Source organism: Zonotrichia leucophrys, chromosome 2 (assembly GCF_028769735.1).
Source record: "Zonotrichia leucophrys gambelii isolate GWCS_2022_RI chromosome 2, RI_Zleu_2.0, whole genome shotgun sequence".
NCBI classification, from domain to species: domain Eukaryota; kingdom Metazoa; phylum Chordata; class Aves; order Passeriformes; family Passerellidae; genus Zonotrichia; species Zonotrichia leucophrys.
This window is the reverse complement of record NC_088171.1, coordinates 82,352,171-82,377,247: the sequence shown is the minus strand read 5'-3', so window position 1 is coordinate 82,377,247 and position 25,077 is coordinate 82,352,171. Positions and strand designations below refer to the sequence as shown.

The window sequence follows — 25,077 nt, the reverse complement described above, 5'->3', positions numbered from 1 at the left end:
ATCAATATTGTGTTCCTCACCTGACAATTCTCATCAAGGTTTTTTGGCTCCCTACCCATGCAGTTAGTGTTGATGGTGATTGCCTTTGACGACCCTTGAAAGCAGCACAGAAAGAAGAAAAGCTAAATCTGTTTCTGCTGGTCTATCACAGAGCTCCCAAAGAGCCTTTCTGTACCCACTCTGACGCTGCTATACCTGCTCTTCAAAACCCAGATTGATTTGTGTCTGAACATGGAGGAAATTCGATTCCAACTTGTGAATGGACTTTCCCGTCATCATTAAGGCTTGGAGACGTTTGCCATGACCTGGGTCATGCTGACCTTAATTAAAGACCAAATCACCCTGTCTCAGCTAACGTCACACACTATTTTCATGGTCCCTTGCTGCAGTAGTTCCTCAGAACGCTAGCAACTGAGCACAGCACAGGCATGGAAAAGACATGCAGTTAACTTGTTTCCAAAACATCTTTATTCAAATGTGATTTAAATTTCCTCAGTTATGGAAACATTTCCCATGATATGATAGAAGTTCCTGTAACTACCACAAACATGCTAGATGGGAGGCAAATCTGGAGTATTTAATTTGTTTATTTATTTTTAACAGCAGTAACATCTATGTCTCATCCAAAATGCAGCACATTAAACTTAGTCATTTTCCACCTACTCTCCCTTTTGTGTTGTTCTTTTTTTTTTTCCTGCAGCTCCTGTATTTAATGCTCTTTTGTGTAACCTGTAAATTTCTTCCTTGCCTGGGGACCCACTCTGGCATGGCATCAGGGGCAGGCTGCCTGGGGCTCACCAAGGAGAGGAGAATGCAGCAAAGGGAAGGGCAGTGTCCTGGTGGGGCACCACCTTCTCCTATTTCCCCAGGGAAGGGACTCCCAGCCAGCAGGCACCATTGCATCCCATCACGTGCTCCAGAGCAACATGGTTGGAAGCTCTGTAATCTGCTAAATTTGTTCTACTTTTTCCTGTCATGGATGTGTCATTAATTTTCTTTGAAAAACAAGGATTGTGAAAAAGAGAGGTTGTTTAATGGAGGGTGAGATATAATATTTTTGATATTTCAAATATCAAACTATTAAAACAAGCAGAAAATGCCGAATGTGGGGAGCATAAAAATTATTTATGTGCCACGAAGTATTCATTTTGGGAAATGTTTAACCTCAGGATTCATCTTGTCTTTAACTGTGAGGGATTTTCTTAGACATGTCCATGACATGTCCATGGTGTTTTTATAACCACCTTGGTCACCACCGTATTTTAAATCACCATCCTGATTTGCTTTGAATATTTCTCCCAAGTATGAGTAAAATAGAAGTTAACAGAGTGAACATAACATAAACATATTTTAAAATTTTATACATTTCCTTCTACTGCAAGATAATTTATCAATAATTCTAACAATTTTTTTGTTTTACTATCTTCTGTTACTTGGCAGTAACTCAGAGTTACTCAGTCCTTAATTATCCATCTGACACAAAGTGTCTAGTTGGGGTAGATTAATTTTGTCCTTCATCCGTAATAGAAATTTTCTGTGTATTGCCAACTATCGTTCTATAGTTTGTTTATTTTTATATGGTTTTTTAGCATATGAAATTATAATTTTGTGGGTTGTGAGGTGGTTTATTATTATTAATTTTGCTGCAATTGACTACTGGTCGTTGTTTAGATTTATCCCTTGAGCATTTTCAAACTGACTTTAAGCATGTTGCTCGTGATAAGTTCTATATTAAATACTAAATTAGTGTTGAAAGACTGGTAGAGAAAAATTTAAATATCAGATTAAGATTGCCCACAATATATAATAGCAGGCAAGCCTCTAAAGAACTTATGGAAGAATAGACTGCTGAATAAATGGTTGTTAAATCCAGCTAGATCTTTCTTGAGATGCTTTTAGAGTAAATTTTAATTTGCTTTTAGAGCACAGTTATTAAATATATTAATGAACTGTTCTAATTCTGTTTTTGTGTTTCACTAGTTTGATTCCTGCTAACTCTTTGAATATCCTTTGACCATTGTGATAATTGTTTAAAAAATCTTATTTTAAGTGCCATTCATTTAATCATTTATTGAACACATATATTGTTCAACAAGCAAGAAATGTCAAAAGTCCTAGTAAAACCTGCAGTATTTAAAAGCATGGAAGCACTTACTGTCTTTGTACTTAAGTCTGAGTATTGATTTTTAAAATCTGGGTAGATTTTGGCCCCCTCTCATCTAATATTTAGTAGATGTGAGCCAATCACAAAAAACAGATAGTGTCGTTTCCATGCCTGTAATCTGCTAAAACTGCTCTTGGAACCCAGCTAGTCTAATAGCTCCTTGTCAAACCTGCTTAACATCCCTTATTTTTACCTATTGGTTGTCTGGATTATCTGTGAAGAAAGCAAACCATAAAGATAATTTCATTTAGAAGCAGTACAACTTTGATACTGTGTGTAAGCAAACAGAATTTTACTCCAGACTTACTTTCCAGAGTCTAATAAATATTTTTTTATGTTGGGAAGGTGATGCAAAGTTGAAGCAATGTGCATGACAGAAGTAACTGCATGATGTCTATATGTACTTCAAGGGGGTTTTCTGACACAGTTCTACATCCATTAAGCAGGTTTTGCCTGAAAACAAAAGGTTCTGTATAGAAATACTTAGACAATTATGAGCTTTCAGGTATTAAAAATCAAGGCAAAAGTAACTTTTTAGTATTTTTTAGCACTTTCCATTAGTCTATAAAATACGTTTTTGAGCTTTAAATACAGGAAATCGCAGAGGAAAAGCATTTTCCTTTGTAGCATTTGAGTTAGTTACATTCCTGGCATACATGATGCAGAACCACTGCACCAGATTGCTACTTTTGATGGGTTAGAGGAATAAAAATATAGAGTCTGGTTTTGAATTTCTCTCGTTGCTTGGCAGTTATGGCAGCATGGGGCACAAATCTGATGGAAAGCCAGAGGTGCAGCAGCTGCACTTCAGTGGAAATTGCTTGATCCATTGGCTGTGTACATTTTCATTACACTGGCATGGTTCATTGTTATATCCTGACTGCTGCTGCACCTACCTGTGCGTGTGGGGCTGCATCTGCAGTGCTTTGGCTGAAGGTACAGCAGGTAGCCAGCACCTGTATGCAGCTGGGTGGGACACCCTCCCTGCTCACTGTTGGGACAGCTTGCTCCAGCTGAAGGGCAGCCTGGTCACCAGCCACCCTGGGTGGAAGAATGTTAGGGACAATACTATCCTTTCTCCAAGCTCTTCTCTCCACACACTTTTTATCTTGTTCCACCCCTTTTGAAAGGAATAAACCACTACTGTGTGTAATACTTGAGGTATGGTCACGTTACAGTTTGTAAAAGCAACGCTTTTGGTTCAGTGCTGTGAGCTACATCAAGCAGTTCCAAGCCTGGATAGTTTCCAGTATGGCAGAAGTGGGATTCAGGGTAAACTACACTCGTGATCCTGAAGTAATTCTCTAAGAATGTTTTGTATAACTCAGTGGTTTAGCTCAAAACAGAATTGTATGACCATGGTGTGCAGCTTCAGCTCTGTCCCAGAGCAGGTAACAGCATCAGAGCATGTTTTTTGTGACATCACAAGGAACATCTGACAAACAGAATTAAGGGTAGGCAAGTGGTAATAGGATTGAGAGTTATCTATACTGGAGCATGTGATTTGATTTGGGAAGGGCTGCTGGGACACTTAATGCTGTAGTGTGCTGGCAGTGATAAACGACCACTCCTTTACTGTTGAGTTTGGTGTCCTTGGTCAAAGAAATTTGTGCCCTGAGGCTTTCAACAGTGGGGCTTTGGGTTTTGGTCTTGCAGTTCTGTGGCTAGCTGCCTGCCACACAGATCCACCTTGAAAGGATGTGTAGTACAGTTTGTAATACACCAGTGTCTCTCAGTCATGCCCCTTAGTTGCAGGCTGTGTAACTGATTTGTAGTGTTTGCCTTTTAGTATAAGGCAGTGCAACTCATTATTTGCTAAAATGATGTTTCGTTTAAGCTTTTACCAAACTAATAAAACAATTCTTTTTAAGCAGGATGTGTTTTGATTAAGATGAAGCAACCATTATTCATCAATTAAACAGTTTATATGTGAGTTGCTTCTTAGTATTGTAGGGTTTTTTGACAGCAGTGTTAACTGCTTGATCATTAAAAAATATTTAGGATTAGATAGGTATAGATATATTTTTGGTAGTTTTAGAATTTTATCTTTTCTGGTATTTAATGGGTCATTTGTTTTCCCAAACTAAATCTAGCATTTTAAAGTAGAAATATATTTTTATATTAAAAAAATCTCCATTGTTTGCAAACATACCCTAAGTTAAATGGAAATTAGTGAGAGATTTGATGACTGTATCTGTCTTTTTGTGTTGCTTAAAAAAAGTTTCAATATATTTTGTAATTTTGATTTCTTAGGGAAATAAGTCTGAAAGTAAAAAAAAAAACAACAAAACTTTCCTAGGAATTAGCACTGATATTAGTCAAAACTGCACTTTGCTTATCATCTGTACAGTTTAAAAGATGAACTTATTAGTACTTCATGTGACAGTTCATGAACTTTTGGATTTTCACCAGTATATGGATATACAATGGAAACTGTTTTGCACATATATGCTAAAGCTGATAGTTACAATTCTATTTTAGTATAGTCAAATAATTTATTCTGCAAGATGATGCACAGATGTAACTTGTTATTCATAAAAGCTTATAAAAAAGCAATGATTGAAGCTCAAGTTTGGAGACATTGGTGAGTTCTAGAAATGATTATATAGATGCAACTCTTCAGCATTAATCCATGTGAAACATTCCTGGTGTGTAATAACAGTACCTGGAAGTTATGTTTTTAAAAACTATAAAATGCTTCGATGCACATTTATTTTGTAAATAAAAGATACTTTGATGAAACATGGATGAAACTTGATGTGTTAATTGACCAAAATGTTCCCATTGAGGGGTCTCCACTATGGAAAGAGGCTAGATAGCATTGACATTATGTCCTCTTCCTGCCTTAATGTGCTATTTTAATGTGTAGCAAATAGAAATATATCCCATGAATTCAATCTTCCCTGTCATTGCTTGTTTATAAAGCTCTTATGATGTTTTCAATACCTGAATCCAGTGAAATTGCTTGAAAATATTGAAGGCAGTGAACTGAAGTTCAAGGGTGAATCATATTATTTTAGTGAAAATTGACTGAATTGAATGGCATTTCTTTTCAGAGCTCTTTGCAAGGAAGCAGATAAGGGACAGAGCAATAGGGCTGGGGTGACTGCTCTGATCTGGGCTCCACAGCACTTGAGCAAGGCAAGCCCAGAGACCATAACCAGGTTCAACCAAGAGACAAAACCTATAAAAAGCAAAGCCACGGTAAGGAGACAGGTGCAAGGTCAAGCCAGAAAGCCCATCCATAGGTCAGGATCACATCCAGCAGTTTTATGGGCACATTCCCAGTGACAAGGCAGGGCTGAGGTCAAGTCAGTCCACAGCTCAAGGGTGTCTGTGGTCAGGCACAGCTTGGCTGGAGACCAGCATTCCTCCAGCCCAGCACAGGCAGGAGCTAAGGCTGTGCTTGCGTAGAGCTCCCGGGCCTGGGGGTGTCACTCAAAGCCCCAGGTGAGGCTGGGGAGGTCTGCCAGGGTTTATGAGTGTACTCAAAACCTGCCACACCACCTACTCCTTCCTCAGCCAGTCATTTCATCACATAAAGGTTGTCCAGGCATGATTTCTCCTTTATAACTCTATGCTGGCTGATCCCAGTCACCTCCTTGTCCTTTATAGGGCTGGAAATGGTTTCTAGGAGGGTTTGCACTATCACCTTCCTAGGGATCAAGGTGATGGAACCTTCCTTGAAGACAGGAGTGATATTTGCTTTCTTGCAGAACCTACCCTGGTCCCCATGAGCTTTTCAAGGCACTCAAGAGGGGCCTTGTAATGATATCAGCAGGCTCTCTCAGCTCTTGGGGTTGCATCCCATCGTGTCCTTGAATTGGACTGTCAGCTGGATCTCTGCTGAGGTCTCTAACAAACTAATGAGAAAAATACTGTGCTGAATCTTTCGCGTCTGAGGCCGTCTCCGAGCATGTTTAGGAAAGATGATCTGGATTCTGTGATATTCAGACATGGACAGAATACAAATCAAAAGAGAATTTTTGATGTAGAAATGGCAGATAGCTCTTGGAAAAAACCCCACCAATTCTTCTTAACAAGAGAGGACAATTATCCTTAAGATAATTTCTGATTTTGGTGGTGGTGTTGTTGTATGTAAGACAGTGGCCCAGAATGCTTCTCCAGTTTCAGAGCTAATGAAACTCCCTTTCTGTGATAAACTTTTGCTAACATAGACTGCACTTCATTTTCATTAATTACTTTCTCTCTTTAGGATTAATTCAGACACTGAATGACAGTTTCCTATTACCTGGAAGTCTGAAACGTCCCAATGCAAGATGGGATGAAAGGAGGAATGTTAAGATTGTGCTGGAGGGAAAAAATACATTTTCAGGAAATAATCTCTGGGGCTCTGTAGCAGTGCACTCCCTTGGTGTGATGTCTACAAACCTTTTTATTGTCACTTGGCAGGCAATAAGCATGTTCAGCACAGTGCTAATTAGGAAAGGTCTGCACATGCTGGTGTCTGGAGTGGGGACGCACCTGCCCTCAGCCATACTGGCAAATGTTGTCAGCTCCACAAAACACCAATAAAAAGTCATAAAACTGTTTTGTTTCTCAGTGTATGAAGTACTTTTGATGAACATGGTTTCAGAGTAGGAACAGATCAAGAGTATAAAATATTTATTTTCTGAAAAGCATGGATTTCTTTTCTGTTCATTGCTGGTTTATTCTGCAACTGGATCTGCATTTGCCTTGATAAAATGATGGCCTTATGCACAGTTTGTACCTCTGTACTTTCCTTGCAGTGCTGCTCAGCTAGAAGTCTCTAATAGCCATAATATTGCTGCTCATTTCTTCTCCTGAAGAGTGCCTTGCAAGGGACCACTTTGAAGCAATTCACTGTCCATTTCTGTGTTACCTCCATAGACTCTAACTACACCACCTATTCAGTGCAAAGAAGTGGAGGTGGAGGAAGATGAAGAAATCTGTAGGAAGACTAAAGAAAGTCACAATTTTGAATGTATATACGACAGCAAATCAAAGAATCTTTAGAGCGAGCAACTGAAAAATAAAAGCAAAGGAACTGAATAAAGGAGCACTAATATAACACAGGAATTTTTAAGCCTTGCCTAGAGGAAGCAAAGTTTCTTACTCGTTGCAATTCTGTTCTTTAAGTGATTTCTCATTTTGTCCCTTATTTGGCATTTTAAGCAATGAAGTGTTGGGATGTTTTTTACCTGTCCTGTGACTATTGCATGTGGCTCCCATCATTTTGGTTTGGGGCCAGCATTGAAAGAGTTCCCCTGTGAGCTGCTGATCATATTCTTTCTCATGCTTCTGCTTCAAGAAGCCCTGGTGACAGGGGCCAAACCTGTCTTTGTGCTCTTGCAAAAGCCAGACCTGCTGGTGTTGCCCATCTAACTGGCCATCCAGTGACTGACCTGCCTGTCAGTTTTGAAGTCTTTTTAAAATAGTCAGCTATTTTCCATGAATCCTTTTGTTTGTAGGCTTTCTCAGAAAACTGCTTGGAGAGGAGTCCTGTCTAGAATGATAAACTTGTGCTGAAATGAATTGGGAGAGTTGGAACAGCTTAGGTTTGCCAGCGTTGTTCTTTAGCATCCCACAGCTCATAGAAATATCTGATGAGCAGTGGGAGTGGGGAAGGAAAGGAGTCAATTTGTAGGTTTAGAGCCACTGGATAACTGTGGGTTCCTAGCTGTGATTTTGTCTTTTCCTCAAAGAGAAAAGTATATTGAAAACCTTCCTCTGCAGAAGGTGGTGAATAAGAAGGTAGCAGTATTCGTTGATGGGATTGGGATATTCAAAGCAGAGATAAAGGATGCCTTTTGGAGAGAACTGAGAAACACTGCCATGAATGTGTTTGAGTGGTTAGTAAAACAGAGCAAGGGTGTTATACAGTCCCAGAGGTTAGCATGGGTAATGTCCAGATACGCAAATTCACTAACTTGAATTTGAGATGTTAAGTGAAGAAAAATTAACTTAGTGTGTGTGTGAATTTACAGATTTGTGAAATTGTGTTTTAAACATAACATAATTGAAAAGCAAAGTAAATCTGCTATTCTAGGGCTGAGACCTGCTTCCCTTAGATAGCACATTACTTTGCAATACATTGATGCTCCAGCAGCCTTCTCTGATTAAGAAGGGTTGGTATGTGAGAAATACTGCTCCCAGGTCTTCTTTCATGTTGTATTACTTCATATCTTCATGATGTATTGTCAAATCTTTCAAATGGCAGGCTGTACTATTAAAAGGTAGGTTGGTTGCAGGATGAAGCTTACTTTACTGTAAAAGATAACTTGTATTAGCAGCTGAAACTGATGGGGTTTAAATAGGAATTTTCTTTTTGTACGGGATTATTTTTCTTGTGGAGAATAAAAAAATAGTCATTCCATGCAGGAAAAAGTCCTGCAAGTCATATGCACTTTCTGTATTGTTCATTTTGCTGCTTAGGAGCACTGAGGATGTAATTTTTCTATTATCTTAGAACATGCCAGGTTCAAAACAGGCATCTTTTATAAAGACAGACAGAAGACTAGAAACATTAGAAAAGGGAAATTGTTTTTTTATTCTTGTTGCTATGTGTGCATCAGAATTTGCAAAAAGAGATTGTATTTTCATGTGACTATTTCTAATTATCCATAGTTTTTCAATAATATTCCAGTCACATTTGGGAATGAAGTAATAAATTAATAATTGCAATATAACTGCAATCATCTGGAAATTTTATTATTTCCTTCATATTTTTAGTAACTTCTCTTTGTAGAAAAGCCTTTCAGTTTTGCAAAGCATCACAATATATTTCAATAATAGATTCACAGTTTTTTGTTTCTAAAATATGTAGAAATGTAGTATACAAACTTTAAAGGAATTTGTAAGAAGGGTGTTAAATGCAAAACCTAGTAGTAAGACAGTGGTGTAGGTATTAGGGAAGGTTATAATGTGAACAGCATTATTACCAGCTTAGTGACTTCTATTTGCCTTTGTCTTCACAGTATTAAACACATTTGATTTTTGAAATACAATCTTTGGAAGGGAAAACTTTGTTGTTTAGCATTTAATCTTCCCTCCAGCCATCATAACCTAAAAGTCACTTGTTGTATGCTGTACAAAATTTGTAGGCTCGTTTACCAAGCAAAAACCTCTAGAGAACATTTTGAACACAGGAAAGAATAAATTAAAATATGAGCAAGAAAATGACAGTAAGGAAATAAATCTTTTTACATTGAATATTACATAATCATAAGCAGTTTTAAATTGTAATTCAGTTAAAATAACATCTGTTTTAGATGCACTGTAGTCGAGCTATAAAATACTTTATGGAGCTATCTCAATCCACCTTGTGATTGTGCCTGTTGTAGCTGCAATTTTGTCCTGCTATTCATTCTGCTAATTAGCATGCTTTGTCAGCAATTTTGGAATCTATTTGCACCACTAAATTTAATTAGCCAAAGTGAAAACATTTCATCTGTGCAAGTGTTTTTTAAAGTGTTGCATAATGCCTTTGTATGCAGTTACACTGGTCAGATAGGAGTTTGAAGAACATACACTTAAAAGTGTGTAATTTGTTTTAGATAGCAACTACAGCTATGGCAATTAACCAAACCAATTCCCCTGCCCTGCATGCTGGGTCCTTGCTTCAGCACTTGAGTAACAAAAGGACTTTCAGAGAGTCTGTAAGGACATTTGACATCCAGGTTGCAAAAATACTCAGGGAGGACAAGGCTATCACAGATAAACAATTTCTGTATGCCTCTTTAGTGAAGAAGAAATGGAAGAAAATCTCACATTAAAATCCTCTCAGAGGGATGGGTGAAGGAGAGACTATATAGGTTGGTCTGGAATAGGCCTTGGTTCCTGTCAACTGTAAGCTAGAAAATAGGAAAATAAACTTTAAAAAGTTTATTTTTTAATAAAAAATAAACTTTGACCCTTCTAGAAAGGGTCAGGGAGACTTTAGGTCTGTAAACTCAGTGTCTTCATGAGTCAAAAAATGAAGCTGTAAGAATAGAGAATGAGATAAACACATTCTATTTTGAAAGGAGCAAAAGATAGTATTTTCTTAAAAGTACCTTGAATCTGACTGAAGGCATCAACAAACAAGTAAATGGGGCTAATTTCATTCATAGCTGTATGTCCTTTGCCCAAACATTTTCAGTGAACTGAGAGGAAAGATCTGTGTGTGGATAAGAAGTTCTTTAAAAGGCAAGAACAGAAGGTAGGAATAAAAGAACAAGTCTGGAGGGATGGAAAATTTCTCTTCCCTGGATGAGTACCTCCATTTGTTTAATCATTGCTCTCAGCTAGTTTGAGAGTAATAGCCCATTCTTAATAATGCTGTGTAGTATTTTAGGTGCCTGCAGTGAATATGCTGCTCTGTAGGGGTTGTCACTAATGCTGGTATGAATAGAAAATGATGGCGAAAAAGGAGGCTCAGGAGAGATCCCCTAACTTTATACAATTACCTGAAAGGAGGTTTTAAGGAGATGGGTGTGGGTCTCTTCTCCCAAGTAGCAAACAAGAGGACAAGGGGGTGATTTAAACTGGATATTAGGAAGAACATCTTTGCTGTAAGGGTGGTCAGGCACTGGAACAGGCTGCTCAGGGAAGCAGTGGAATCATCACCCATGGAAGTGTTCAAAAAATGTGTGGCACTTAGGGACAGAGTTTAGTGGTGAACATGGTGGTGCTGGGTGAATGGACTTGACGATCTTGGAGGTCTTTCTATGACTCTGATTCTGCTCTATGAATTGGAGGTACTGTGCTACTTTTCAGGTGTTACTCAGAATATATTCCCACAAACCACGTGATTTAGAAAAAAACTGTTTCAAGGTGTCCAGGATGCTTCACACCAGGGCTTTTGAGTAAAATGCCTGACCTGAAAAATGGCATCTTGACAGTTTTGAGCCATGAAGGAGAGAAAAATGATGTGTTTTACGTACAGATGGAATGAATTGGCACCAACAACATGAAGAGGTTTTAGTATTTTCTTCATTCCTTCCTGAATGTAACCCAGATTTAGTACTTTCTTTGTCCTACCTTGGTTACTCTTGACAGCATTTGCCTGACACCAGAAAATAGAACTTTCAGGTTTCCTGAGAGCAAATTTTCCTGTTAGATGATTTCCAATTAAGAATTAACCCAAATACTGATTAGGGATCTCATCATATTTCAAAATGGCAACCAAGTTCTTTAAAAAATATTAAAAACACTTGTAAGATTGTCATAATTACTAACTCCAACTCTGAGGACATTCTGGAATCCATTTAATCCAACTCTGTAGGTCATCACTTTCCTCACTTATACACCACTATCATTATCCCCCCTTCTGCTCCACACCATTCTCTGTGAACTGTATAGCCACCGATTCCTAGCACAGACTGCCAAGGTATGAAAAATGAACTTGATTAAAGTTTGTCATAGTCATCAGACAAGCAGAAAAAATTATTAAGGATATCCAGTTAAAAAGCTTATCCTGTCATTGTGAACACTGATAGACAAAAAATATTACCTGCGAAAAACATGCTTATTTAAGTCAGAATTTTATATAGATATAATAAAAATACTATTTCAAAATATTTATCAAATAGATCAAAGCACATATTTACTGCCAACTGTTTGAAATGCAGTAGAAAAACTATGCTGAGTATATGTTCCTATTGTATTTTCTCCATGTAATTCTGAACTGTCCATTGATTTCAATTTCCATATATATTGATAACTGAGAGTATGTAGCATATTAATATGCAGTGCAGTTACATAAAGTATAAACTGTAGAAATTAGGGGAGAAATCTGAAATCAACAGTAAGTTACTGAGGTTTAGGCATATCAGTACGTGAATAACTAGCATATATGTGCATATCGGTTCATTTATCTTTTCTTCTCCTGGTAGCTTTTGAACCTCTTGATTAATTTCTGTCAAATTTGCCAGAAAGGGAGATGTTTAGAGATATATGAAGAAATTTCAGTAAGTCTGGTAGATAATAATAAGAAATAAACTTCATGAAGGCTTCAAGACAGTGCAGGAGAGATAGCCCAGGAGTAGTTCTGATCAGGGCATGTAGGGAGGAATCTCCTGGTGCACATTAAACTTGGCAGCATATTGCTGGTCCTGTAAATGTACTTATATCAGAGATTTCAGTTTTGGGGTTTTTTTTAAGAGTAAACCAGATTTATGGGAAAAGACAAGGTATTTTAAGATCAGACATAGGATTATTTCTGTAACAGGCCAAAGACTGATGTATTAGTATATATATCCATAGATTTTATTTTGTGAGTTTTTAATTTATTTTATTTTATGGTCTTCTTTTTTCCTTATAGCACACTAATACTCACCCCTCCGTGAGATCCAGAACCTAAAAATTTATCTCAGTCTTTTTGAGAGAACATCTGAAGACAGTTTTAGTAGTACAGAAATGAAATGATCCCAGAGGTACATGTAAACACAAAAGACCTCTCTGCAGGGAGGCAGGAGAGTGCAGTGACTGCCTGTTTCCTTTTTACTGAGGAGAGCATGAGCTCCCCTCTGGCAAAAAAAAAAAAAAAATTTAGATTCAAAATATTAAGAGTCATTAATTAGAGGCAATGATATTGATTATATGTATTACACGGAAGTGATCTAAAGGGACTGTAACTCTGATTCTTGTTTCTAGTTTATTTTTCCTGGGTTTGATTAAAGGGCTTAGAGTTTATGATCTGTTTTTATCTACACTGGCATATAGATAGGGTCTGTGTACGCCCAGAGCTGAAGGAAATAAGTCCAGTCATTCCACAGAGCAGCTTAGAGCTGTGAGAAAGTTCAATATGTAATAGTGATAAAAAGAAAATAATATTAAAAAATATAGATATTTTAAAAAAGGAATATCCTGCTGCTGTCCTCAATGCTCTGATTGCAGAAGCCACAAAGAGAATTATACATACCAATTAGAGAACAACATCACAACTTCCTGGCTTTTAAAATGACATCAATTCCCCTACCACAAAGGGACTCCTTACCAAATTTATTTTAGCACTGAAAATTTGGAACCATCTGGGATACTGAGTAATTCAAATCTTTATTTCTTTGTTACTTCTCAGTTATTTTGAGAAGTCTTAAGTTGAATGGGGATTTTTTGTTTGGTGTGTGGTTTTTCTTTTAAAGCAGTTGTTTCTTGCAAAATTGCAGCTTTTTCTTTTACTTACCTTGCTGTAAAACATTTTACCTTCTCCCTGATAGAAACAAAATGTCTGAGGATATTGCGTCTTCCTGTTTCTTCCCTTCTGTTGTGTGTTCTTATTGTGGCCTTCATAAGTATTTAAGGATTTAAACATCTTTGACCTTTCAGACTATTAAAATAATTTTGCAGTGGTTAAAGAAATTGATTTTTTACTTCAAATTCATGAGAAAGTAAGTATGCAGTTGCCCATAATTTTCTGTCCTTCAGCCAGTCATGTTCTGTACCTGAATTACTTGAATTCACAAACTTTAACCATCATCTCTAAAACAGAAATAGAAATCAAAGAGGTTGCTACATTTCTTCGTGAAACACAGGAGCTTTCATATAAAGACCTCAACTCAGTGGTCTCACTAGGTCCAGGAAAAGGCCAGGTGTTACTTTCTGTAACAGCAGCTGATGGACCAGGCACCACATGATCACTAGTCTCAGGTCAGCTACAAAAATTTTTGCCCTGTAATTTTGCTCCTCCCCAAAGCTCCTTGTTTTTGAAACAAAGGTTGCCATATGGCAAAATGTCTGCCATTTTCAAATTTGCTGTCCTATTTGTGAGCTGTGACATAACTATGAATGTTGGCACTGAAATGTATTCAAATATTGGACTTCTATAGGTTTGGAAATCTGAAAGAAGAAAAAGGCAGCATTGTATGAATGGCCAGAGCTCCATGTGGAAGAGATCTGCATGGAATAGCTGGAGAAACTTCTGAATGCATCTACTTAAAATAATGGTAGTGGGCATAGCGCATGGTGGCCAAGTGAATAACTAATTTTCTAAACTAAGCATTTCCTTCTAAAATGCTGCTTTTCAGTTCTACTCAGCATTTACCCTGTTGTTTTTAACTGAATTACATCTGAGTCTAAAGCTCTACAGGCTCCCAAGCAGCACAGACTTGTTCCATAACTTGGCTGGCCACACCACGTGAAAGATCCATCACATCATCACATGAAAGATCAAATGAAGAGAGAGACAATTCATCTTTGCAGAGCTAAAGAATTTGAACTTAGGCATCGACATAAGAATTCTTTTTTCTCACATTAATTTCCATGCAGACATCATAAAAGCCAGTTTTGTCCATCCCTCAGCTTTCATATCCTCAGTTTTCTTATCTAGAAGAAATGTGAAATTTAACCATTGAAAAACTTGTTAATAGTTTGTGTTGGTTTTGTTGTTGTTGTTGTTGTTAAACATTCTGTTCATGCAGTATTTGGGAAGGATATGTAAAATATCTAAAAGGAAAGAAATGTGGCAAAGTAACTCATAAACTGGGAGCTTTCAATGGAGGGAAAATCTATGGAGGATTCTAATTTTTATATTCAGTATTTGAACAGCAGTGTCTAAGATATTTAACAAATTATTTATGCTTCAATCAGAATCAGCAGTCTTTATTATAATTCTTCTATTTTTATATAGCATAGTACTTCTTTGTATGCATATACCTTTGTGGGTAGTTTTCATCAGTTGAGCTTATATATGATGTACTATGTTTTTTTGAGCAATTCAGTGAACTGTAGTACTCTCTTGAGAAATTAGTCATAGCTACTTAACTTTGTCTTCATTTGCTTTTAAATACATTCTATTTTGATAGTGAAGCTATTTTGATTACTTGATATTCACTGATACCGAAAAAAATACCTGTGCTTGAATGTAAAATCTCCCCATTGCCAGGAAGCACACAGAGTTTTCTGTAGGTCAGAACAGACTGAGGAGACGTCAGCCATGATTATGTTCCTTAAGTGATTAGAGATACTTCCTGATGGTATCTTGGTGTTCCTTGTGTTAATTTTGAGTCATATTTAGATCACTTTCTGTAGACATGGAATTTATTCATTGATAAAACAGAAACTTCAGCACAGTGTACAGTTAATGGATATATCTGAAGGGATGCAGATGGCCCGGGAGATAGATTTGCCTCTCTCTCCACTCTGACTGTACAGAGGGATAGGAACTTCTGCTGTGTTGCTCGGTGTTTCCATATGGTGAATTGAGTGGGAGCTTAGTAGAATTTATGTATATTGTGGGTTTTTGGGGTTTTGGTCATACAGTGCCTGTTTGTAAAGGGTGTGAATCAGCTCCATGCAATACTGTCTTTGAGGTCTTTTTCTGCTGTTGAGTTACCATCATTAGTTACACTCTTTTCCACAGCTCAGGCTTGTCCTCCTGGGAGAAATCCCTAACGATGTTGTGTCATTGATTCCTGAATTCTCTACACAGGATCTCAGCTACAATTTTATCTGCACATTTATCAGAGCTATCACAGAAAGGTGGAAAAAAATTTACCAGAAGATCCACCGCAGCTTTTATTATCTAATACACATCTAGGGCTGGGAGAAGACAGGGACGAGGCAGGAGAAAAAAAATGGGAAAAGACACTGCAAAGTTCTGCCCTAGAGAAAAGCAGAAGATTGGTCTGACTCAGGATTTCATTTCACGTGCTTTGGTACTGGTGGGATTCACAGCATGGCATCTTCTCAGAGAAGGTGCCTGAACAGAAGAAACCTTTTGTATGATTGCATATTGATTAGGATACTTGCTTAAGAAGTGGGAAGCTCAGTTAATTATTTTGGACTGAGGAAAATTTTGAACCTCTCTTCTGGGAGAATGCCTGTGAGATTTTAGAAGAAGCCTGGGATGGAGCTCGTGTCCAGCTCATGTTGAAACTGGGCTGCACTGCAATTAAAAGGAAGATGCAGACTTGAGAGGGGAGGGATATTAAGGAAGAAGTATATAGTGTTGCTTATTTTGTTTAGTAACGTTATTTGCGCTTGCTATTGAACACTCTATTGGCAGGATGCGTTTTGCTCAATAGCAAAAATATTCGCTCAAGCCAGAATAAATACAGGCAAAAAAATATGTTTAGAAAGTAGTTCATCCATTTCTTGATTTTTTGAAAATTTCATGCCTTAGTGACACATTTCGGAATTAAATCCATGCTTGCCTAAATAATCAGGGTGTTTTAAACACAGTTTCTACCTGCATATTCACTTACACTTTTACTTGTTACAGCTACACTAAGTATGGCAGTGGCTGAGATACCTTGCACTGTCTTCCAGCTGCTTAATTCAGGTGCTGGAAGCCATTGCAGAGCTTCATGTGGGCTGAATTACCCCACTGAGTATCTGAAAAGCCTGGTTAATTAGCTTCCTTGCCTGTCACTCACTTGTTTCCATCTATTTTCTCACTTCAGCTACTTCAGTCATAAAACTGTAATTTGTTTTTCTATGACTGTGAAGATGATACTCATAATTTACTCCTCCATCTACCCATTACAGTATATTTTTTAAAATTTTAATTGATTATATTCCTGAAGTTTTGCTTTAAATGGTCTATAACTTTATGAAGCTGGACAATTCATTAATAAGTGTATGTGCAGACTTTCAGCAGTGACATCTAACTAGAGATTATGACAGCACACTGCTGATTTCAGTTCAATTCAGTGATCATTTATTACTAAACCTTCCTTCTACGTATCTCAGCATTTTTATTTGCCCAGCAGTCTTTATTTTCAATCATTTTTTCCTACTTCATAATTACATTTTAAAACCCTTCAATGATTCCCAGTTGGAAGACCCTTACCCCTGTACTGTGATCTGTCACACAAGATCTTCTTTCACTAATCCATGTCTACTGACATTGAAGCAGAATCAAGCAATTGTGATTTAGAAAGACATATAAAAATTTTAAGGTCAAATTTTGTGCTGTACACCATGATCTTATATGTTCGTGGGTTTTTTTTTAGATTATTGGCTGTTGCGAAATGTCTAATTTAAACTATTTCTTATTTCTCTACTTCATAACAGAAGTTCTTCAGAGAAAGTGAAATATATAGATTTTTCCCCTTGTTTTTAGATTTATCTATTTTAGAAAAAATTAAAAACTCATATGTTACTTTTAGAAATATTAAAATGCCATGATCTTAAAGTTTTAGGGAAAGAAAAAAGTTCTACCAAATTGAAAACATGGATCATTTTTGCAGTAAAGGTGAATAGCTCCTGCTTTTAGCTTTGTGGAGCCATGAAAGGTGAGATGTCAGAAATGTCAGAGATGGAAGAACAAGTATTGCATGTAATGATGTTAAAATCTGTGAGGAAATAAAAGCATATATTTAAATCTTGCATTTTAATGTTACCATTTATTAAAGAAACATTAAAACTCCATGGGAGGTTTTTTTTGTGAATAAAATGTATTCCACAAGGAGATGGATTTCTGTTAATAGGACAATATGTCTTTTTCCTCTGAGCCACCATAGCACCTGTTGGACATTTTTTCTGCTCTGTCTCTTTCACCACTAGCAGTTCACAAAAGATTACCTGGTACATGGGTACACCAGAACCAACCCATGAATGATCACCAGGGAAATCTATCATAACCTTCATTATTAGATTAGCTGTGGAGAGTTAACAAAATTTTTGTCCCCTTTCTTCCTCCTTTTCTTCCAGACCACGAGTGCTATGACATCATGTAGTGCTTGTAATCCAGGGTATATGATACACTAGGGCCTTACAAAGAGAGACAATAGAGAACTGCTCTGAGCAGACTGCAGCTGTATCTCAACTTCAATTTAATATTATCTTTATTATTACTTTTATTATTGAATTAGGAATTGCCTTCATTACTTTACTGTGTTTCTTTTGCTTTGAGTGAGCTCAAATGGATAAATGTGTTTCTTTTATTTGCAGCAATAAGCTGGGTACAGTTAAAAGTATTAGCATCATCACACAATATTGTGTCCTTTTCAAAGGTCAAGTGCAAAAAAGGCTTGGATATTTTTAAGCAACCTTATTTCTCGTGTTTGTGGGTTGTTGCTTGCAGAGGGCATCTGATGCTGCAAATGTGACTCCCTAAATCTTAAGTCTTTAAGTTCTGTGTTTTAGGCAAATGTAATTTTTTGGTAGTAAGGAAAAGTATATTCTAGTAGGCAGCTGTCAGATCTTGCTCCTTAAACACTGCTTATCATCACCAAGGTTACTATTTATAGCTGACGGACGGATAGCAGTGGATCAGGCTGAGGTAAAATGCACGTCACGCTTTTCATGTGTGTGGGTGAAACTTTTCACCCCTTAATCATACGGCACTGCAAAAGAAAACATTGCTAAAAGAGCATAGCAACAACACAGCTTCCAATATTGTTATTAGGAGCCATAGCTATTGTTTTACATGAGTAGGTGATTATCCCACCTAATTAATACTCAGCAGTAAGCTCTAACATGAGCTGAAATTCTTCTTTTGGAAAACGTGTACCTCATTGAGTAGGCAAACATGTTGTTCATTTTCATTCCCGTTTAATCCTAAATTAAAACAGTATCCAGCCTAACTGTTTCTGTGATTCTATTATTGCTTGGGATGCTGCCACTAATTTTAAAGGCCTTTTGAAAGGTTAACCTTGGCTAGAAATAAACAAAAGCAAAATGCGTAACTGCAGCAATCTTTCATTGCAAGCTAGGATTAATTTATCTTAATATATTTATATAAATTCCCTGACATCTTTTTTTTTTTTTTAATCCTCCCTAGATCTTGGCAAATGTAATAATTTTTATCTGCGGGAACTTGGCAGGAGCATACCACAAGCATCTCATGGAGCTCGCGCTGCAGCAGACGTATCAGGACACGTGCAACTGCATCAAATCCCGCATCAAGCTGGAGTTTGAGAAGAGGCAACAGGTAAAGGAACACTCCTGTCTGGGTCTGCTTTTCTGTTTGAACACTTTCCTCCTCTTTGTTGCTACGTAATCCAGCTTGTTAATGGGAAAACACTTACTGAATTACTTAAACTACATGAAACATGCCAAGTCTTTTGAATATGGTTGTGCACAATTTCCATCTGACTGTAGAAAAGTGTTACAGTTATTTCTGTTGTCAAAATATGTTTTTTTATCACTTGTTCTATGAAAATATTTTATGATAAAGAGAGTTAAAACCACTGTATAGATCCTGTTTGCACACCATCTCTTTTGTTGTCCTCATGAAATGAGCTCTGAGATGTACATGTGTGCTTCAGTTCTTCATGCCCAAGACCAGTGCTGCAAATCACTGCAGGAAGATATTATTGCACTGTTTTTGAAAAATATTTGAATCCACAATACTGATGAATCATGTGATATAGTTCTAGAGGTCAGGTTTGTTAAGAGGAGTTAGGGAAATTGCATAATGATACTGTCATTTATTATAGCAGTTAAATAAAAGAATTTTCTGACTGCTTTATATAGTTCTTTTTCTCTTTGCAAGTTCAGTACAGTGCCTATCATCCTGACAGATAGATGCCTCATTTAAGAGAATTTGAAATACAAATCAGTTCATCAAGTAGTAAAGAAAATAGGTGCATTTTGCTTTGAAGGTCACCAAGACTTAAACTTCCATGAACTGTTAAGGATCAGAGAATAGAGACACTGACAGGTGTCTGTGGTCACAAAAATGCTTGTGTGTACCTCGTGTGTCCCAGCTGACCTAAATTGTCATGTCTGTCCCACAAATGCCTGTATCTGCTTTAAATTAAGGTTTGCACGATCCATCACCAACACTTTTTTCTTAAAATAAGCAAATGGAAGTTCTACGCCAGGATTTTACCAGGTTGTGTGTTCAGAGGGCTGTCCTCATTCTGCTGGGTACTTGGCTTGCATACTGGCTGAAGTTACTACAAAATATTTCAAGTAATCTTAAGGAGGACGGTTTACAGTAAAAGCAAGTTACAATTGTTAGATACAAAATTTGCATAAGGTGCTATTGCAGGAGAGGTTTGTAAGTGCAGTCATTTATCTTTGCACTTCTGCCTCCAAAAGCTGTGTGCAGGGAATGGGTGCTCTTTGAGCTCAGTTGTAAGGGCCTGGGTTTCTATATTGGTAGTTTTGCCTCCAAGAATAGGAAACACATTGGTTTATCTGCAAGAAGCAGGCAGGTAGTGTTACTGGATGCTGAATTCAAAGGAGTAAGGATGCTTTTTGTAAGAAGACAGTACTTACAGCAGACATGGTTCTAGCTGATGTTCTCTGCAAATGTGTATTATTTTGCTAAATATTACTAGTTTCTATGGAAAGTAGCTTTGGTGTATCGTCACTACTGAAGATCTTGCAGAAATGATTGAGAACCTGACAGTGAAGAGAAGCAAAACTACCAGGAATTGTGTGACAGATACTTCCTCTTTGGGGCTTGTAGTACTTGTGTTTTAAAAATGCTGTAGCCTAGCAAGATGGAAAGAAGCAAAAAGTGATAAATGTTGTTCTTCTATTTATGTTCTTATATTCTTATGTTGTTCTTATATGTTCTTAATTATATATATGTATCTTTAGGTATCTGTTGTCACGTTTGTGTTTTGGTAGAATTAAATCTATCAAATCAGTTAAGACATCTACACAGCCCTAGGTAGTGTATTGCAGGGCTGGATTAGTAACGGATAGGTCAATGTCTTACTGAAAAAAAGTGAAGTATTCTGTGGAAGTCAGTGATCTTTTCAACCTCCAGTGATCTCAAAAAGAGCTCATTAGATCTTCAGATCTTCTATAGATTTCTTTGGCCTTTATCTCCTCAACCCCTTAATATATGTCCCTTATCTCCTGTCAAGTTTTTTCCAACCAAAAAATGAAGACTTGTACCTCCATATTATCACACTTAGGAACATTAGGTATTTAAATGTGGAAAGGTAAAATGAGGATTCATTTCATAAGATGGCTGGTTTTTTCCCTCAGGATTAACACACATCTTTGTTTGCCGACATTAGTTCAGCAGTGGATGTACTTTAGTCTGCTTTTAACACTGATTGTTTTCCCAGGAAGATACAAAAGATCATCCACATTGTTAGTATTCAGGAAGCAAGTCAATCATATTGGTGACTATTTTTAGAGAACTGGGATACAGTGAAAGAGCACGGTGCATTTTAAAAAGCATTGGTTTTGATCAAAGCCTTTATTAGCCTGTAAAAGGTTGTAGCATGACCCTTGATTCTACATCTCTGTAACAGGAACAAAAAAATTAATTTAGTTTAATTTACTTTGCATAAGCTACTTTTGTACAAGTGCAGAGCGTAGGATGTACTTCTAAATGTTTAGGGCTCCAGGTCAAATTTGTACATTTTTGCAGATCATGGATGTCATGTATTTTATAATTGTTTTCAAAAGATGTACAATTTATGTTTCAAATTATTCTGTGAATTTCCTTTGTGTTATTTGAGAGTAGACTCATACAAATGTAGACTACTGTTGTTTTTCAGGTATTGGGGTTTCTTTTGTTTGTCTTTGAATAGGCTTTTTGAGAACACCATTTTGATAGATCAGTAGATAAGTATATTAAAATACCAGTAAACAATTATGCCAAAGAACTGAAGAGAACCCCCAGTTTCATTATTTTCTAGTGAGAGCAATGTACATTAGAAAAGGTGAAATGGGGGGAGGGGGGTGTATATACTGAGGTACAAGTTGGACATACTGTACCCACACCACTGTGTATTTCTGCTGTGGGAGCACAGCAAGGGCTGGCTGCCCCCAGAGGGATGGGAAGCTGCGGGTGGTGACACCTCCCAGCAGGACAGGGGCCACTTTTGAACTCCTGTGGTGAAAAGCAGTATTTTCAAAGCCCACTTTGGTTTTTCGCACACACCTTTTATGTCTTGTCAGAGTTTATAAAGGAGAAATTTTGGAGCTATCCTGACCTCTTTTTAATTTGCAGCCTTATTCCAAGATACATATTTAAAATAGCCTCTCATAGTGTTATTTGTCTCCCTGATAAAAGTCTGGCTGACAGTTTGTAGGGGTAATGACTCACTGGTGCTGAGTGCAAGATCTTAACGCTGACAGCAGTATAATTGCTGTTCTCTCTCTCTTCTGGGGCTTTGCATCCTGAGACACAGGAATATACACTGAGAGGTTCTTACAACATTGCAGGGAGGTATTCATAAGGTGTTGGTGTTCAGTGAGTTCTCTGAAATGCTGTCTTTGAGAAGGAGGCAGTATAATGATGGTTTTAGAAACAACACTCTGGTAGCAGATGAAAATGAATGAGGTTTCAAATCATTGAGTGGGATTTTAATTTTTTCACTGAAACATGGTGAAGCAATGCCATTCATTAGAGGAACCGAAATATTTCAGAATTGTTTTTGAATTAATCCAAACAGAGGAACCTCATACATTTGTGAAGCTTAAGGCTGTTAGTAAAGAACAGAAACATTGGAATACATAAATTGACTAATATATGAAATGTGGATTCCTGCAAGTTTAATCAATGCATTTTAAAAGGTAAACTACTAATATTTTCATGATTATACAATAGTTTTTCTAAGAGATTCCTCATTTTCCTTTTCCTCATAGCTTCAAGACTAGTAAATGGGAAAAACAAAAACTAGTGCTGTTTTTTTAAATTTTATACTCCATTTATTACTTCAGCAGTGTTTGAGCTCATACACGTGTGCTGCCGATCCTTTCTGTTAATTGATGTGTCAATGTAGGGGGATAGACTATAAGAAAAGAAAGGCAGTGTAGAAAGCAATCTTACCCCTAAGGAGTTGCAGCTGGGCCAATTATTAGAGATTAGGAACAGGCCTGACTTTACCAGGCACAGCTGTAACCAATGAGGAGAAGAGTGCTACAAAAGAGTGGGATGTACGCTTGAAAGGGATAGTGGAGTTGGTTGGCTACTGTGAGAAGAAGGAAGAGTCAGTGCTCTGAGGAGCTGACCATGAGAAACACCAAGGAGGTATGGAACTCTTGCAATAAGGAGATAACAATATGGAACCTTTGTACTATGATGACAACATGTCAGTACTAGAAGTAAAGCCCGTTCTGGGGAAGTGTTGAATTTTGCATGGTGAACTGTGGGAGAGAATGATAGAATATGCAAGCAGAAACTGGACAGGGTTCACTGAAGGGCTACAGGGACTGCTGGTCATGACAGATGGTAAGACTTGGGGAACTCAAGGTATTTAGCCTGGAGAAGAAAAGACTTGGAGGGGACAACTAACATCTGCCTAGTACCAGAGGAGCTTACACAAAATGTGCGGCCAGATTTCTCTGAAAGGCATACAGTGAAAGGATGAGAGACAATAGGCTTGAGCTTTGACCGGATAAATCTTGGCTGGAAGGAGATAAAAGGTTGTTCCCTAAGAGAACAGTTAAACTCTGGGAAAGGCTGCCTGGAGAGCTGGTGGAATCTGTGAGCAGAGAGATTTTGAAGTCCTAGCTATAGCAGATCTTATGCTTCAATTCTTGTGAGCAAAAGAGAGCATGTGACAAATACAGAGCTCAGAATCTCATTAGGCTAATTAAAGCCTTAGCAATCTAATGAAAATACAAAAAAAATCTAGTTATGATAATAACTGTCATAGTCCACACTAATTAACACAAAGTAGCATAAATATAGCTAAAGTTGTTATGCAAAAAATATTCAAGTGTATCCCCCTTGTTCCCTGGTATTACCCTCAATTTTCTGTAATTATGTACCCCACAATACAGTACTGCCATTGCCATGGGCTTTGTGCTGAGTTTGCAAGGCCCCAGGGTTAAAACTCTCTGAAATTTTTTTACCTTCTTGGAGCTTTATTTTTACTTAACTGCAACAGCAATACTTCTAATGACAAGGCACTTATAGGTAATTCGTTTTTCCTCATGACACAGCCCAAACATAGATATTATGTAAGTAATAATAATGAACAACTACTCTGTGAAGAATGAGATATTTACAACTGCAACATAAGGTGGAAAATTGCAGACCTGACATGATAGCAGAAGCCTTAAGAAATGAACACACAAGATGAGTGGGGGGCAATACTTGCACCTAGTGACTGGAGATGGTGCACAGGCTTGGCACTGCAGACTCCAGATCTATAACTATTTAGATCTATAAGATTTATAAGTGACCAGTCAGCATTAGTCATTTGAAGAAATACAGACTTGTACCTAGTCACAAGTGTTTTTAGGGGGAACAAAGAGCAAGAGCATAGACTTGCAGACCAGCAAAGAAAGAGCAAGGTATAAGTGAGTGTGATCAGATATCAAAAAAGAATTGCAAAGATATCCTAGATTGAGGAAGAAGTAACCATCAGCATCGTATTTCTCCTCATAAAGGGGTGCAGATGCTTATGGCTTGCTGGAAGTCTCTCACCACGACTGCCAGGCTGAAACCCATCCACATTAGGACCCACAGGACCGGTTAAGGCATGAGACTTTTTTACCAGAAAAAGGGCTGTAAACTAAGAAGTGTATGTATAACAATTTAAACCATATTATTGCTACTAGGACTTTGCTTTCCTAATATAAAAGGTTTTTTTTCTTTATTGTTTTTTTTCTTTTTTTTTCCTAATAATTACAGCAAGAGTAATACTGATACTGGAATTACACTGTTAAGATTTCAGTTATGCTATAAAGAAATGTAAACTAACTGTAAGTTCTTAGCTTTAGATGTGTGTATGTACATTATCAAGCTTGTTAACTTTTAGTCCATAAACCAGATTTTGAATATTATGCTTCATGTGTCCCTCTAGATCCTGAAATTAATGATATCAGTATTACTGATAAAGCAGAAAGCAGGTGTTTCTCAGCAAGAGGTCTCGAGTTCATTAGGAAGATGTAAATAATGGTGGTTTGAACTGCTTCCTCTTCAGTTTTTTTCCAGTTAAGGCTGTGCTCTGCTGTCCCCCAGTCCTGTTGCCCCAGAGGGTTTGTTTGTCCCACAGTGTCAGGCCTGAGGTACTCCCAGAGTTAAGGCAATGTAGGGAAACAGCAGGCACATGGCCACCAGACAGGTGCTGCCACAACTG

General features: G+C 37.4%; 1 protein-coding gene across 1 annotated transcript in view; it reads left to right on the top strand.

Annotated features, from left to right (window-relative positions):
- Window positions 1–25,077, top strand: part of ADCY2 (adenylate cyclase 2) — a 203,728-nt gene that overhangs the window by 79,970 nt on the left and 98,681 nt on the right. Inside the window, exon 4 of the mRNA XM_064705535.1 lies at window positions 18,852–19,001. Within this exon, the coding sequence (XP_064561605.1) occupies window positions 18,852–19,001 (150 nt within the window). The remainder of the gene's footprint in view (window positions 1–18,851; window positions 19,002–25,077) is intronic.